The sequence below is a fragment of the Corvus moneduloides genome, chromosome 15, assembly GCF_009650955.1.
Source record: "Corvus moneduloides isolate bCorMon1 chromosome 15, bCorMon1.pri, whole genome shotgun sequence".
Taxonomy (NCBI): domain Eukaryota; kingdom Metazoa; phylum Chordata; class Aves; order Passeriformes; family Corvidae; genus Corvus; species Corvus moneduloides.
Window position 1 is genome coordinate 16,612,257 of NC_045490.1, and position 14,120 is coordinate 16,626,376.

General features: G+C 41.1%; 1 protein-coding gene across 12 annotated transcripts in view; it reads left to right on the plus strand.

Annotated features, from left to right (window-relative positions):
- Window positions 1–14,120, plus strand: part of LOC116451723 (ankyrin repeat and KH domain-containing protein 1) — a 101,193-nt gene that overhangs the window by 25,767 nt on the left and 61,306 nt on the right. For all 12 annotated transcript variants that reach the window (XM_032125390.1, XM_032125396.1, XM_032125397.1 and 9 more), the window contains exons 3-7: window positions 8,935–9,091; window positions 9,901–10,048; window positions 10,920–11,067; window positions 12,135–12,368; window positions 13,883–13,977. In XM_032125390.1, coding sequence (XP_031981281.1) covers window positions 8,935–9,091; window positions 9,901–10,048; window positions 10,920–11,067; window positions 12,135–12,368; window positions 13,883–13,977 — 782 coding nt within the window. The remainder of the gene's footprint in view (window positions 1–8,934; window positions 9,092–9,900; window positions 10,049–10,919; window positions 11,068–12,134; window positions 12,369–13,882; window positions 13,978–14,120) is intronic.

Sequence of the window (14,120 nt, forward strand, 5' to 3'; positions counted from 1 at the left end):
TGTCCCTTCAGCGCTGCGTGCCTGGCTCTGTGCTGCTGGATGTGCTGGGATGTGCTGGGATGTGTGTGCTCACACTCTGCTGGGCAGGCTGGGAGCAGGTGACTGCCCAGCTCGGGAGATGTGCTGACTCTGCCGTTCAACTGTGTCCAGTTCAAAGCCAGACAAAGCCAGGCGAACAATTCCGCCTGTGGCTGAAGTTTTCCCTTAGCTAATCACAGCGAGGCTGGCAAGCGTGATACAAGCAAAAGAGCATTTGTTTTAGGTTTATAAGTACAAATGGAGTTGAATACTCGCTGGTGCTGCAGCCCTGTGGAAGGTGTGGTGGGATTGTTGCAGGAAGAGATAGTGAGGGAAGAAAGAGAAGACTGGAAGGGAAAAGGCATTGGGCACCCAAGTAGTTTGCTGTGGTTTTGCTGCTGTGGCAAATCATTCTGGGTGTGTATTGCTGGCTTTTATCTGTGCTAAGGGTGAAAAAAAAACAAACCTAAAAAAGAAATCCCTGACTTGGTCATTGAAAAAGATTTTTAAAATGAAGTGCTGAGCTCCAATTTAACTGTGATATCCAGTAACTCCCATTTAATCCCAGCAAAGCACCAAAACAAATTCAGGTTTTTCAGAGTCACATAGGTGTTTATAAAGCACTGTTTGATCCCATTCTTTTCCTTTATAATTTGAATTAAAGTTAGTATTGTGTTTTAAATATTTTTCTCAAATCTTATATTTTCTTGCAGTCAAAAACAAGTTGGGAAGAAGGTCTTAGTTGCCAATGGGTAAAAGTGCTTTTTTCATTAAAAAAAATAAAAACCAAACCAGAACAAACCCCAACAATTTACTGGAGCTGGCAGAAATAGCTGTTACTCTCAGACAGAACTGGCAATTGTTTTCACTGTAGTATTGCTTCTGTCCTAATTGTAGCTGCTGCTTTAAAACACAAGGTAAGCCAAGAGTCAGAGTTCTCTTCCAGATGCTCACCTGCAGTGAGATGGGTAGAAAAGCTGCTTGCTGCTGCTGAAGTACGTGTGTCATCATGATACCAGAGTAATTCATGATGCTTCCCTATAAACTACATGTAATATGTATGGGATCAAAGTGCATTTGGTTGAGTGATCAGCACAATTTTATGCACATGCATGATGAGAGTGTCTGGAAGTCGTGGTTCCTGTAAGGAATCAGCAGTGTTGAGGGCTGCATCTGGGAACTTGTTGCCTTGTAGTAAGCCAAATGTTTCCTTGACAGCGATTCAATAGGAGCAAAATCTTGAAAAATTGAAAGATTGAATTTCTTTATAAAGATCCTGGATTAGGAAACAAACATTTGGAACAGACATTGTGAATGAGTGATGGGGAAGGTCCGTGAGGTGGGTAGGGTGGTTTAGTGGCTGTTTGCTGTCATAGTCAGGCAGTAGTCTGCTGTCCTGCATGGTTTTCTCTTCTTTTACCAGTTCTGGTGGTGCCTAGAAAGACCTTTTGCTGGTCAGACTTATCTTGCTGTGCTGAGAGAAAACTCCCTCTTCTTTCTGCCAGTGTGAGGGCAGTGGGGTTGCTGGGAATGCCTGGGGAAACACGAGGAGAGGAGGAGCACAAAGTCATTCTTCTGGAAGTGGCCAAAGGTTAGATTGGCACAGAAAAGCTCATGTTATTTTAGCTTTAGAAAAGGTAACTTAATGTTCATACCTGGGAGAAAATGGATTCCTAATGAAAGCTTGGGAAAAACTCAAACTGAAGGAAAAATTGAGAGTTCTGCCCTAGCAAAGTCTGGCATGGTCAGGATTTTAAATAAGATGAGGACTATTGAGGAGGTAGTTACGTGGGTAATTTTTCTGGTATTATTCTGTCCTATTTGGCCTCTCATATGGCAACGAATCTCTGCTACAAGGTTTAAACCAATCCTTTATTTGAATATTCTAAACTAAAATATGTCTGATATTCCCTATCTGTCAAATACCTGTATTCTTCCTTGCATTCTGAAAACAAAGGAATGCAGTGGATTGGCTTGGTGGAGAGGAATTAGGTGAAATTGCAGACTCATTGGGAAGATTGGGATTTTTCTAGAAACATCTGTAAATCTATGTAGAGCTGATTTTCATTGCTGAATTTGCTTACTGGGCTCCCAAGCTTTACTAAAAGTGGAAGTTGGTGGCTGAGGTAGTGAATTCCGTGACTAGGTAACCCTTATTGAAGTGACAGGAGACTAAATTGAAATCTAAATTTCTAGATTGAAACCTAATGAATCTTAACTTCTCAAAAGAAATGTTAATAAATATTGACTAGTTAATCAAGGATTCGTGTTTGTGTGTAATTTAAAATTAGTTTTCAGATTTTGAGATATTTGAGTACACTGATGTAAAAGGAGATGATCTCAAAAAGGAACCCTTGCCATAAAAATGTTACTGAAATAACAGTAAGAACTAATTGTAGCTGGAGAAGTGCTTCCTGGCTTTTGATTCTGGAAAAGGAAAATCTTGCTGCTACAGCTGCCCTGCTGGAAAGTGGAGAGAATGTGATGGAGATGGCTGGCTCCTGTTCTGACAAGTGCATTGAAATGCAAGTGTAGTGTTGAGAGTTTGTAGTGTCAAGTAGGTGCAAATTAGGGGAAGTTTTCTCCAAAGGTGTGTGTATGTTGTAATGGCCTTTCAGGTTTTTTCCAGGCATCCCCTTTCACTTGTGAATATTGCTGATGGATATTGTGGGTGATTTCCTATTATGTTTAAGAGTGTGGATTTGTGAAGAAGTGATATTTTGAGATTAAGACCATGAAATACAGTCCAGCAGAATAAACTTCTGCTTTTGCTTAGCAGATGATCTGAACGTGATTTTTCAGATTGCACTGAAAATGTCATCTTTGAGTGTCAGTTTGCTGTCAGGAATATGATTTGTAGCAGTTGAGAACTCGGCTGCTCTTGAAGTCTATGTGGAGCTGTGATGGTGACACATGAAATATTGTAAAATGCTAATAAATAAAATAAACCCTCAAGCTGTAGCTCTTAATTTCGTGCTAAATGAGTTTTATTTAGCATGTCCAAATACTAATTGAGAAGAAGAAAAATAAAAATTGCAGCCAGTGAGTTCTGTTTGTGCCATGCACTTGGTGAGACGGGAAAATAGTTTTATAGTGAAAATTTGCATCATGTGTATGTAAAAGGATATGTTCTCGTGTGAAGAGCAGATACACCAGGGCTGGTGGAGGTGCACTGAGTTTTCATTGCACTGGAACTGTGCTGAGATCAAACCATAACTGTGATTTTCAGTGGTAGCGATTCCAAAGGCGTGTGCTTGGCTTGGAAAGACTGAAAGCCTCAGTGTAGTTTTTTTAGTGTTTTAGAAAACAAAGCTAAAATAATCCCTACTATATCAAATCTCTACTGTTCCATGTCTGGGAATAGTAGTGTTGAAATGACCCACTGAAAAATGGAGAAGCATTCTGGATAATGCTTTTCTCCAAAATAAAATGCTTACCCAGAAATCCCAAATGGCATTGCTCAGGGTGTACTCTCACTTAAAACAGTTATTTTCCTTATACTACAAGTAGACTTTCCCTGTAACTCTGATGTTCTTTATGTGAATTAGGTTTTTTTAACAACACTTCATGTGAAAGTTTTTAAAAGCATATGAATTTTAGAAGATGAGTACACTAGAATGAATTATTAGTATTTTCTAATCTACTCAATATGTGGCTTTTGCCTTGAGGACTTTAGTCTGAGCAATCAGCATACAATAAGCTACATGTTAATATTTAAAATATATTTAAAAAATTGTAAATATATTTATGTCCCTCATTCTGATGCTGCAAATTAGATATCTGAATGCAGTGAAACTTGCAAATGACTGTTCCTTTTCATTTGCTTGGCTTTGGACTGCTCTTTACAAGCAAACGGAGGATGCTATTCTTTGGTTTACTGGCTGTGAAACTGATGTAATACGAAACTTGCGTTTGGGAAAATATTTAGACTTCATCAGAGAGGAGCCAAGTGCACACTTTTTGTCAGTTACACGGGCAATTAGCCACCTGAGACCTTACAGAACAGCATGTGTTCAGTTCTGCTTGTTGCCTTCTTGTCTTGTAGTAGCTGTATGATGTGCTGGAGTTAACACTGTTCTGGTGGGGTTGCTGCTTGTTGGCACGAGGCTGTAGCAGTTGCTTTGGACAGAACTTGTCAATTCCTCTGAATGGAGATTCCAGTAAAGAACCTAAAACTAAGTTCCTCCCTGTCCTTCCTTGAACCCTCTTCACCTTGTTTGAGGTGCTACTTGTACACCAAGCTGATTAGAGCAGATTCCTGACATACTGTTAAAAAGATAAGAGATGCATTTCTGGGCCATGATTCTCATTTTGTGCTTCTTTTGGGCTTTTAAAGCTGTCCACGTTTCTGTCACAACCTGTCTTTGGGGTGTGTAAGCCCTGAAGGACCCCCAGCTGATTCTGTATGAACTGAAGTTGAGTTAGACTTTATGATGAATGTGAGGACATAAATTGGACGTGTTACAAGTAAATGTCCTCTGGTGTGTGTTAGAACATGCAGCATGCTGGAACTGACAGGGAAAGCACCCAATCAGCACTGAATCTGCAGGGCTTTGTGAGGATTATTGGACATTAACTCTTGGATATGTTGAACTTTTTGGAGCAGTCTCCTTTGATGTTCAAAGTATATGTTGATACCAGCTGTGTGTCCCATGAGGTGCTTAACTGTGTTTTCCAAAGACACAAACCTGTTGGTGTTTCATTTTTTTTGAGGTGGTATCTGTATCTCTGACTTGTTAAACTCAGATCACACTGAGAAGTTACCAGATCATTTCAGGTTACCTTAAAACTCTAACCTTGGTAGTTACAAGGTGGAAATACCTTGATGAGTCTGAAAGTCAACAAGGAAATTGGAGTGGTGGTTATAGGAATGTAGGTGTGTATCTGATGAGCAAACTTGTCCCTTGAGAGGTGAGTTCCTTGTTCTAATACACCTCTGTAATCAAAGTCAGGCTAATTTAAATTGTTCAGTAATATGGCATTAAGGTGTGGAACATCTGGCCCTGAGTTCAGCCATCTCCCTCTTCCATTGTTGGATAGTGCTGCTGGCCTTGTTCCCACCAGGGTTTGTGAACAGCTGGCACGTGGCTCCAGCAGCAGGTGTTCAGATGAAGAATTGCCCACTACAGAAGGTGTGAAAATGTGTCTGGCTCTGTGGGCCCTGCAGTGGCCCTGCTTTTTCCTGCAGAGGGTAAAGCAGGAGCATCACAGTGCAGGTGAAAGTCTCTCCACTCTTTATTCTTCCTGTTTTCTATTGTTCAGGAATATCCTGAAATAGTGACTTTCAGGGCCACTGTTCCTATGCTGATAGAAGGCACAGGCTTTACAGTAATTCTATCCAAGCTATTTTTGGTTTCACCTTTTTGGTCTTTGCATGGCAGCTCATGTTGGATGAAGGCATTTCCTTTTGGCTCGCTTAAAAGCATACTCTTCATAATTTTAGTGGTAAGCTGTAACTTTGCATTAGAAACATCACCCTCTCCATACAATTAATGGCTGTGAACTGTTCTCAATAAAAAGCAGTGGATCCCATATTCTGATCACTCCATGAAAAGATGGAAAGGATGGCCTCTGTAGAGGCTTGTGTAATATTCCAGGAAGTACAGAATGTCAGACCCTGGGTTCAATTCAGGTAGTATCAGATCAGTAACATATTAGAGAGACTGTAATAATGTGAGAAATTCTGATCACTTTTGTGCAAGGGTGCATAGAATGGTCCTGAGGATGCTTTCTGTATTTGGTGGATGGAAGGAGGCAAGAAGAATTTTGGCTCAGATCTTGCACATAAATAAGACTGCTGCGATCCCTGTGTGTGTGAGAGTGACACAAGAACAAGTGGTTTGGGCACAAAATTAAGTAAATTAGAGATTAAAAGACATATGAGCATTACAGCATAATCATCCTTAATCATAGCAAAATAAAAACTTCAAATTGTTATTATATAGTAAATTATTGAGTATGATGTGCAAAAGGGGAGTGAATGAATGGGTGTCTGCAGTGGTAATTCTTGTAGTCTGTCTCCCTTTGATCCAGCCAGCCAAACAAATGTCAGCTCTGATGTCTTCTGTGGCTGTTGATTAGTTTTGGCATGTGCAACATAAAAGTATGAAATTAAGAGCTGGGGATGGCACCTGGATTGAGCGCCAGCTGATGAGGTAAATAAAAGGCACCTTCCACTTCCCCTCTGAAAGGCCTTGGTGTGGTTATAGCTTGGTGTTTGGAACAAAGTTGGAAACTGGAGTGAGCTGTAAGTGTGCTTTGACTGTCCAGAAGGAAGAGCCGGTGACCTGTGGTTGGTGAGTCCTCCAGAGACCACCATTAATGGCTGTAATCCATGAAAACAGATACTTAGGAATGGGAGAGCTGTAGTGTCAGTGTAGCGAGTTCATTTGTCTTTACCAGGCACTGGAGATCTGTGGTGTGACTTCTGCCTTCAGAAATCCCAGGTATGAATGCCACAACAAACTGTTAAAACAGAGAGGGTATCAAGTGTAGGTGCTGCTTGTCCAGGCAACCTGTCAGTTCTACTGCCTTGGTGGGCTGAAATGATGGAGATATCCACTGTAGTTGCAGACTGCCAGGTCACTTTGGCTTTTGGGTTGTGTGGGGTTTTGGTGGTGGTGTTTTGGTAGTTTTTTGGGTTGGTTTCTTTTGGCTGGACTTCATGTTTTCCACTTCTCTTGTCAACAGTAGAGCTGTTAACAGCTCCTTCAACTGGACCCTTTTAAAGTGGACGGAAACTGCAGTTGTGATGCTCCTTGTAAGCTAAATCTGTGCATTTTTAGCCTTAGCTCAGGGGTCCTGTGGATTTCTCTCAAGTACTTTTCCATGTTGTTTACCCTGGTGTTCAGCTTTGGTTGCAGCAGTCCCAGATAAGGCCTCAGTGCTGAGTTGTGAAGACTTAATTCTTTGTCTTTCCTTCAGCAGTGCTTTATGTACACTACAAGGCAGCGTAAGCCAGCTCTGCCACCAGAAATAGGTAGTGTAAACATCTCAGCAGTTACTCTGTGAGGCATCCTGGGGAAGCAGAGCTGTATAAAAACTGTCACTTTTTTGGTGTGTTTGGTACTGAATTGATGTCTTGACCCAGCTTTGCAGTGACTGTCCCCCACTGTCCCACCTGCTCCAGCTGCAGTGATGTCAGGACTTCCAACCCTTATACACCACCAGGAAATTCAATTTACACGAGTACCTGAGGCGTGAGCTGTGGCACTTGAGGCTTGTTTATAACCTCGCTGTATTGAACAGCAGTGGCCACAAGGGTGATGGCCTTGACAGTTTGGAGGTGGAAGGGGGCATGTGGCCAGTGGCCTCAAAGAGTCCATGGCCCCTCATTTTTGTGCTCAGATTGCTTTGGGCTAGCCAGCCTTCCAACCCAGACAGATGGAGCTGTGATTTCTGATTTCATTGTGGAGTGGGTAATTAGTTATAAATTGGTTTTCATAGCCCCTTGACAATACTGAAGGGATCCAGATGTAGAGTGTTGGAGCCGGGGAGGAGGTGTGCAAGTCTCTTAAGCAGCTCATTGAACCTCCACTGCTCATTTCCATGGGCCAAGCAAACTGCTGCATCCCAGGGAAGGTGTCGTCTCAATGGCAGGAGAGAGGCTCTCCATCATTTCCAGCAACACCACGTTCCAGTGCTGCCAGCTGGCACTTGGAGCACTGCACCACCAGCCATGCAGGGTCATGTCACACAGTGTGCTTGGTGTGTGCTGGCATAAAGAGGTTTAGGGTGGAGAAATTTGGTAAGTATTGATTCTTACATTATCGAGAAGCAAATTGGATGCTCTCAAACTGGGGAAATATGTTGTCTGAAGACAACATTCAAACTTAAAATACTATTTGGGTATTTATTCTGTAATAATTACAAGCTGGGTTGTGGGAAATGTGGTGTAAATCAAACCTGCAGAGATATGCACATACCGAATAGCAAATCTTCTGAGGGATAAGGTGCCTTATTTCCAGAGGTTAGTATCTAATTTGACCCTTTTTAACAGTTAAGGAATTGAAAAGTCATTGGTTCATGACTGGTGAAGGTGACTGATCTATAAACCAGTAACCATTTGCTTTTTGTAGCACACAAAATCAATTAATTTATGTTTGGGTTTTTTTGGGAGTGGCTGGGAGGTGCCATTTGTACATTTGTACATGAAGATACAAGCCCTGCCCACACTGCAGTGATTGCATGTGTTAAATAGGCTGTGCTGAACTGTGAGAAGTAAAGCCTGTGTGAAGTAAAACTTGAGCAAAGAAACTGTTATAAAAAAAGAAACTGTTAAGAAAGTTCCTTGAATCTAAGCATATCTACTATGTTATGTCTGCGAAGGAGAGGCATTGATTTCAAGTATACTTAAAATATTTGAAATTTCATTTTGTAACTTTTGTGGCTGTAGCTAGAACTGGGCGGTTTAAACCAATAAACTTTAAAGTTTTTTCCTACTCTTAAAAAAAAAAAAAAGATGTATTAGACCTCAGTGTGCTTTGTTTTGGGTGGGAAAGGGGTAATAAGTGTTTTAAGTTGAAAAATTCTTCATATTCAGAAAATATTAAATCAAGCCTGTTTCCCAAACTTCTGTTTTTGGGCTTGTTTTGGGGTTTATACTTATTTCCCCAATATGATGGTGTTGGGTTTTTTTTTAAGTTCTTCAAAGGTATGAGTTGAGACTTTGGGACAAGTAACAAAGCTGCCAGTTGAAAGTTGAAAGGGTTTTTACTGCTTTTTTTTAGTTAATTAACTATTCAGGTCTCGGGCAAATGTTAGCAGATAGTTTAGTTTTAAGTAGCTAATTACCTGGCATGTTTGCAAATGATCTTTAACTAATAGTGCATGTGGCCGAACTCTAAAACAGTGTCTTTGCATTTCTTTTGTGTGACTTTCATACTAACCTGACTGATGAACGAACGTGCACTGAAGGAATTGGTAAATTGTCCACTGCCGATGGCAAAGCCTTCGCAGATCCCGAGGTTCTCCGGAGACTGACGTCGTCCGTCAGCTGCGCGCTGGATGAGGCGGCCGCCGCGCTGACGCGGATGAGAGCCGAGAACAATCACAACAACGGACAGGTGGACAAGTACGTACTGACCACTCCCAGTTCCCCAGCTATGGAATGTAATTTTATTTCAAATCCAGTTCATTTTATTGGTAGTGCTTAGTGATAGAGCTGCTGTACCTCGCAGAAGCAAAGGTGTTGCATCTGTAGGTGTAGCTACTGTCCCATCAGGTTATTGGCTTCACAGGGTAAGGGAAAAGTACAAAAAAAGTTACTTTCTAACCTGCTGTTCTTTCTGTGTACCAGACAGTTGAGTTCTTATTCAAGAAAGGTTAAATTCTTAGCTGTAGAAGAGTGGGTGATTGTTCTCTTAATTACAGAAGTTTGTCTGGTTGCAGCATTCGTATTAGTGGTCTCTGTGATACTTGGCTGCTGACTTTTTGGTTTTGTCTGTACTAGGAATTTGTCTTGGCACCTGCAGTCAGCAGTTTGTCATGGTCACAGCCTCTGTGTGTCTGGCATTCCCTGAAGTGGGAATAGCATCAGGGAGCTTTGCTCCTGTCTTGCAAACACCACAAAAACCAGCTTTGAGCACTCCTCTCTGCATCTGGTCTGTATTGAGAACGTATTATGAGTTAGCAACTGATGAGAACAAGCTAATTTAAACAATAAGGAAGGTGTCTATCTCCATTTCATCTGTGGAAATAATGTGTCTGTATATATATATATATATATATACTTTTGAAAAAAAAATCTATAAGGTGTATTTTCAAGTAAAGCTTAGCACTGAAGTCAAGAGCCTTTACTTAAAGGCTTCCTCCATGCCTAGGAAAGCTGCCCACCTATTGCAGGTGTATTTTGAGCTCACTGTATGGTAACTGATTTTGCAGTCGCAGTTTGGCAGAAGCATGCTCTGATGGGGATGTAAATGCTGTCCGGAAGCTGCTGGATGAAGGACGGAGCGTAAATGAACATACTGAAGAAGGGGAGAGTCTGCTTTGCTTGGCCTGCTCAGCAGGATATTATGAATTGGCACAAGTAAGTAACAAATATGGTTAGAACTAAACATTTGTGAAGCATTGTCTGAGGGGCTTCTTTAATAGGTAAACGTTTTAGCTATTATGGTTATTATAATTTTATTATTTCAACAGAATATCAGTGAATACAACTTATTGTGGGTTTCCAGTTATTGCTTGGGTTTCTTTAATGGAGAATGCAGTCATATATGCCTTTAGATCGAAGGGACTTGTCTGAGGAATGAATCCTATGTTTTGTGATGTATCTACTTTTCTGGCATTGTTCTAGATGCAGTCCAGCTGCTCTGCCACGCAAGAGGATCTAACAGAGCAGCAAACCCAAATTCTGCAATTGGTTACGTTCTAAAAACTCATGTCTCAGTTGCACAGTCCTTTTGTTAAATCACATTTGTATCAACAGTGCATTAATTTCTGTTAATTTTGAGCTATATTGCTCCTGTATCTAAGAGCAGCTGCTTTGAAATGTTTAGGTGATAGTTCTCAGAAATGCCCAACTTCATGTTTTAGTGCCCAGACCGAGGACAGGGAGAGAACTTCTCACGAGCTTGACCTGTGGTTGCCCTGGTCATTATTGCAGGTGACAGTTTGTGTGCTGTCATTCTCGTCAGTGCGTTGCCCTGTGACTTTTGAAAATGTCAGTATTTCACTGGAACTTGCAGATATGAGCAAAAGCAGGAACCCAGGACTTGCCACAGCAGAGCCCAGTGCAGGCAGGAACTGTAAATGATCCTGGGTTAGCACTGGGCTTCACAGTGGGGCTGGGCTGCGAGGGGCTGTCGCAGCTGGCTGGGGAGCCAGTCTCACAAACCCCGCTGAACTAAAACCAAATGGTTTGTGTTACAATTTACTCACTGTAGTGAACGTTCCCCTAGGTGCTACTAGCCATGCACGCCAACGTTGAAGATCGAGGGAATAAAGGCGACATCACTCCCTTGATGGCAGCTGCCAGTGGAGGCTACGTGGATATCGTTAAACTCCTCCTTGTCCATTGTGCAGATGTCAATGCACAGTCCTCCACAGGTAACTGGGGAGCAAGAGCACAGTTAGTAAGGCTGGCACATAAGGCACACAGCTCTTCTGAACATCTGTGTTTTTGTCTAACACTTTCATTCACAAGAAAACGTGACAGGAACTGTTAGGAATAGACCAGATCCACAGCGAATGTGTTTGGAGTCTTAACTGGCCATTATTAAAGATGGGTTTTAATATAAATTCTGATAGAAAGCACTGTTCCTGTGAAAACCACTCTGGTGTTAGAGGGCAAGAAAAATACATGAAGCTTATCTTTTCTCATTGGTATAATCCAAAATTACCCAGTAAGATGACCGTGGGATGCATCCCATCAAGACCGGTTATTTCTGTTTCTTTTTACCGAAGAGGAGTTAAAATTCTTTGAGTGCATTGAATGTTCTCTATGTTGCTGGTTCTTGATCACAGCTTAACTAACCTCACTGAGAGCATTTACCTGCAGTTGGATTCTGTTTATTAAGATAGAATTTAAACTTTGTTCAAATTTTCAAACAAGCTGTGTGTCCGAACTATGAGATATTCTTTCATCTTGCTGTTTAGCCATGTTAAGCAAACTTACCTTAAAATTGACTGTAGCATTTAAAACATGAGCCATATGTGAGTGTCTGTCACTTACAGTACCAGAGTTTTAAATTATAAATTTGTTCTCAGCCAGCCAGTAGAAGTTTTTCAGGAAATTACAGGATACAGTCTTAGGCAAAAAAAAGAAAGACAAAACAAAGAAACCAACCCCCCCAACTCTACTGTAAAAATTACTCATTGATCTCTTTGTGTGTCTTTATTTGATCTATTTTTGTGTGCTAAAGTAGGAAACGTAATATTCAAACTAAAAAAAAATCCTGATTTTTAATACTGGCTTAGCATTAAAACTTACATGTTACAGTTATGTTGGGATTTTATACCCAGCCTGGAATGATGGGCTGGAGTGACGTTGCTGTGAGGTGAAAGGCTGCTGCTGGTGATGTACCTGGTTTTGTTCTGAGCTGTTAACACTGATCTCCTTCCCCAAATTAGGAGAGGGTGATGGGAGGGGCTCTCATGCAAACTCTCCTCTGCAGGGAACACTGCTCTCACGTATGCCTGTGCCGGGGGCTTCGTGGACGTTGTGAAGGTGCTACTGAAAGCTGGTGCTAACATAGAAGACCACAATGAGAACGGACATACCCCCCTGATGGAAGCAGCCAGTGCAGGGCATGTCGAGGTTGCAAGAGTATTGCTGGAATATGGTGCAGGAATCAACACTCACTCCAACGAGTTCAAAGAAAGTGCACTTACACTCGCATGCTATAAAGGTATTGTCTCTTGCCTTGGTTTGTATTTTTGTTTAAATTTATTTGCTAGGATTTATCTGACTAAAACTTTCACCAATACTTCGAATATCTTCCTAAGAGTTTTGTAGTACTGGGTTTTGGTTTTAAACTCAATGTCAGGAAGTGCTCCTCTGTGGTATAGTGGTTTTAAGTCTATGTTTGTGTCCAGATGTGGTGGATGTGTTTGACATGTTGCAGATGAAAACTTGTAACTGGCTATGTCCACACTTATGCTTTGACACACCACCATTCTCTCCTTCCCACACTACCACATTCCCTATTTCGTTCCCGGTTCCCTCACCAGCTGTCTGTGAATTCTGGACACATCTCTGTTGGTTCTTCAAAAAATGCAGATTTGGAATGTGTGTTTCTGTAATACCTGATGGGGTGACAATGCCTCCATTATTACTGGATTCTTTTCCTTCAGTGTAATTCGAGAGAATGTCTATGAATTCTTAAGTATTATGAACTTTTAGGGACTTCTGACTTAATTTTTTTTGCTATTTAAACTTCTGTGTAAAGTAGCAGTGTAATGGTAATCCACTGTGCTTCTGTAGTTGGTTTTCCAACCATTGTTTTTCTACAAATAGAAACAAAGGATGTGGATTATTGTCATAGTAACTTTAGAGGTTGCCTCTATGGTTAGGATTGGAGGATACACGTTATGTATAACCTATCTGAGGACTTGCATCTGGATTTGTCATGGGTTTCCTGCAGCATATGGTAGTTCCTTACAGGGAAATTCCAGTAATAGTATCCCTGAATATGCTGAAGGGTCGTTCTTGTTTCTTGTGACCTAAAACTGAATTGAGTCATGTGCCTTGATTGACTAGGGATGTCCTGTATTATCTTTGACAACATGGTTGATTGTTTTCTTGTCAGTTTATGTAGGACTAAGTCTTGCCTTGGAGGAGAATGCTCATTAGGAGGCTAAAAGCTTAGAAGGGGCAAATTCTAAAATGACAGACTGTAATAGAGTTGAAATCAAGTTTAGGTAAAGCTCAGTAGAAGCTTTAAAAATAGTGTCAGATAATATGATATAATGCATGTATCAGAATTATGTCTGTGGGTGTTATCAAATAGCTTAAAGTTGAGTTCAGATCTACATGGACCCATCCCTAAAACATAATTCCCCCAGCTGTATGCTGCCTTGGAACTCTTAAATGATCTGTCACTATACAGTCCAGTAGGAATAAGCAGAGTTTTGTAGCTTGAAGTCACAAGGAAAGGTTCTTGTGTAAACTTGAATTAGACAGGTGTGTCTTCATCTCACAGCTGAGCAGAATCTTTGGGAAAGGCTGTCTGAAGGCTGCTGACTTGTTCACATTGGTATTTTTCTAAAGAGTACTTTAAAAGCCAAGGTTTGCCAATTATAACTTGTGAAGATTGTCATAGCAAACTGTGAAAATCTGAATGATTTCATTAAGTGTATTGTCTGTACTACTACAAGTTGATGTTGTGAAATGCTTATTTATTTTGATCTGTTTCATTTGAAGGCCATTTAGATATGGTTCGTTTTTTGCTTGAAGCTGGAGCTGATCAAGAACACAAAACAGATGAGATGCACACGGCGCTGATGGAGGCCTGCATGGTAAATACCTTTGTTTGTACTTCTCCCTCTTCAGGGAGAGAGGAATGCAGGAGGTGATAAAATAGAGTGAGCCTTGGGTAACAAGCTGTTTTGGGGGCTGCAAGAGAATGTGTGTGTTGTTATTGTAAGAAAGTGCTTGCTGT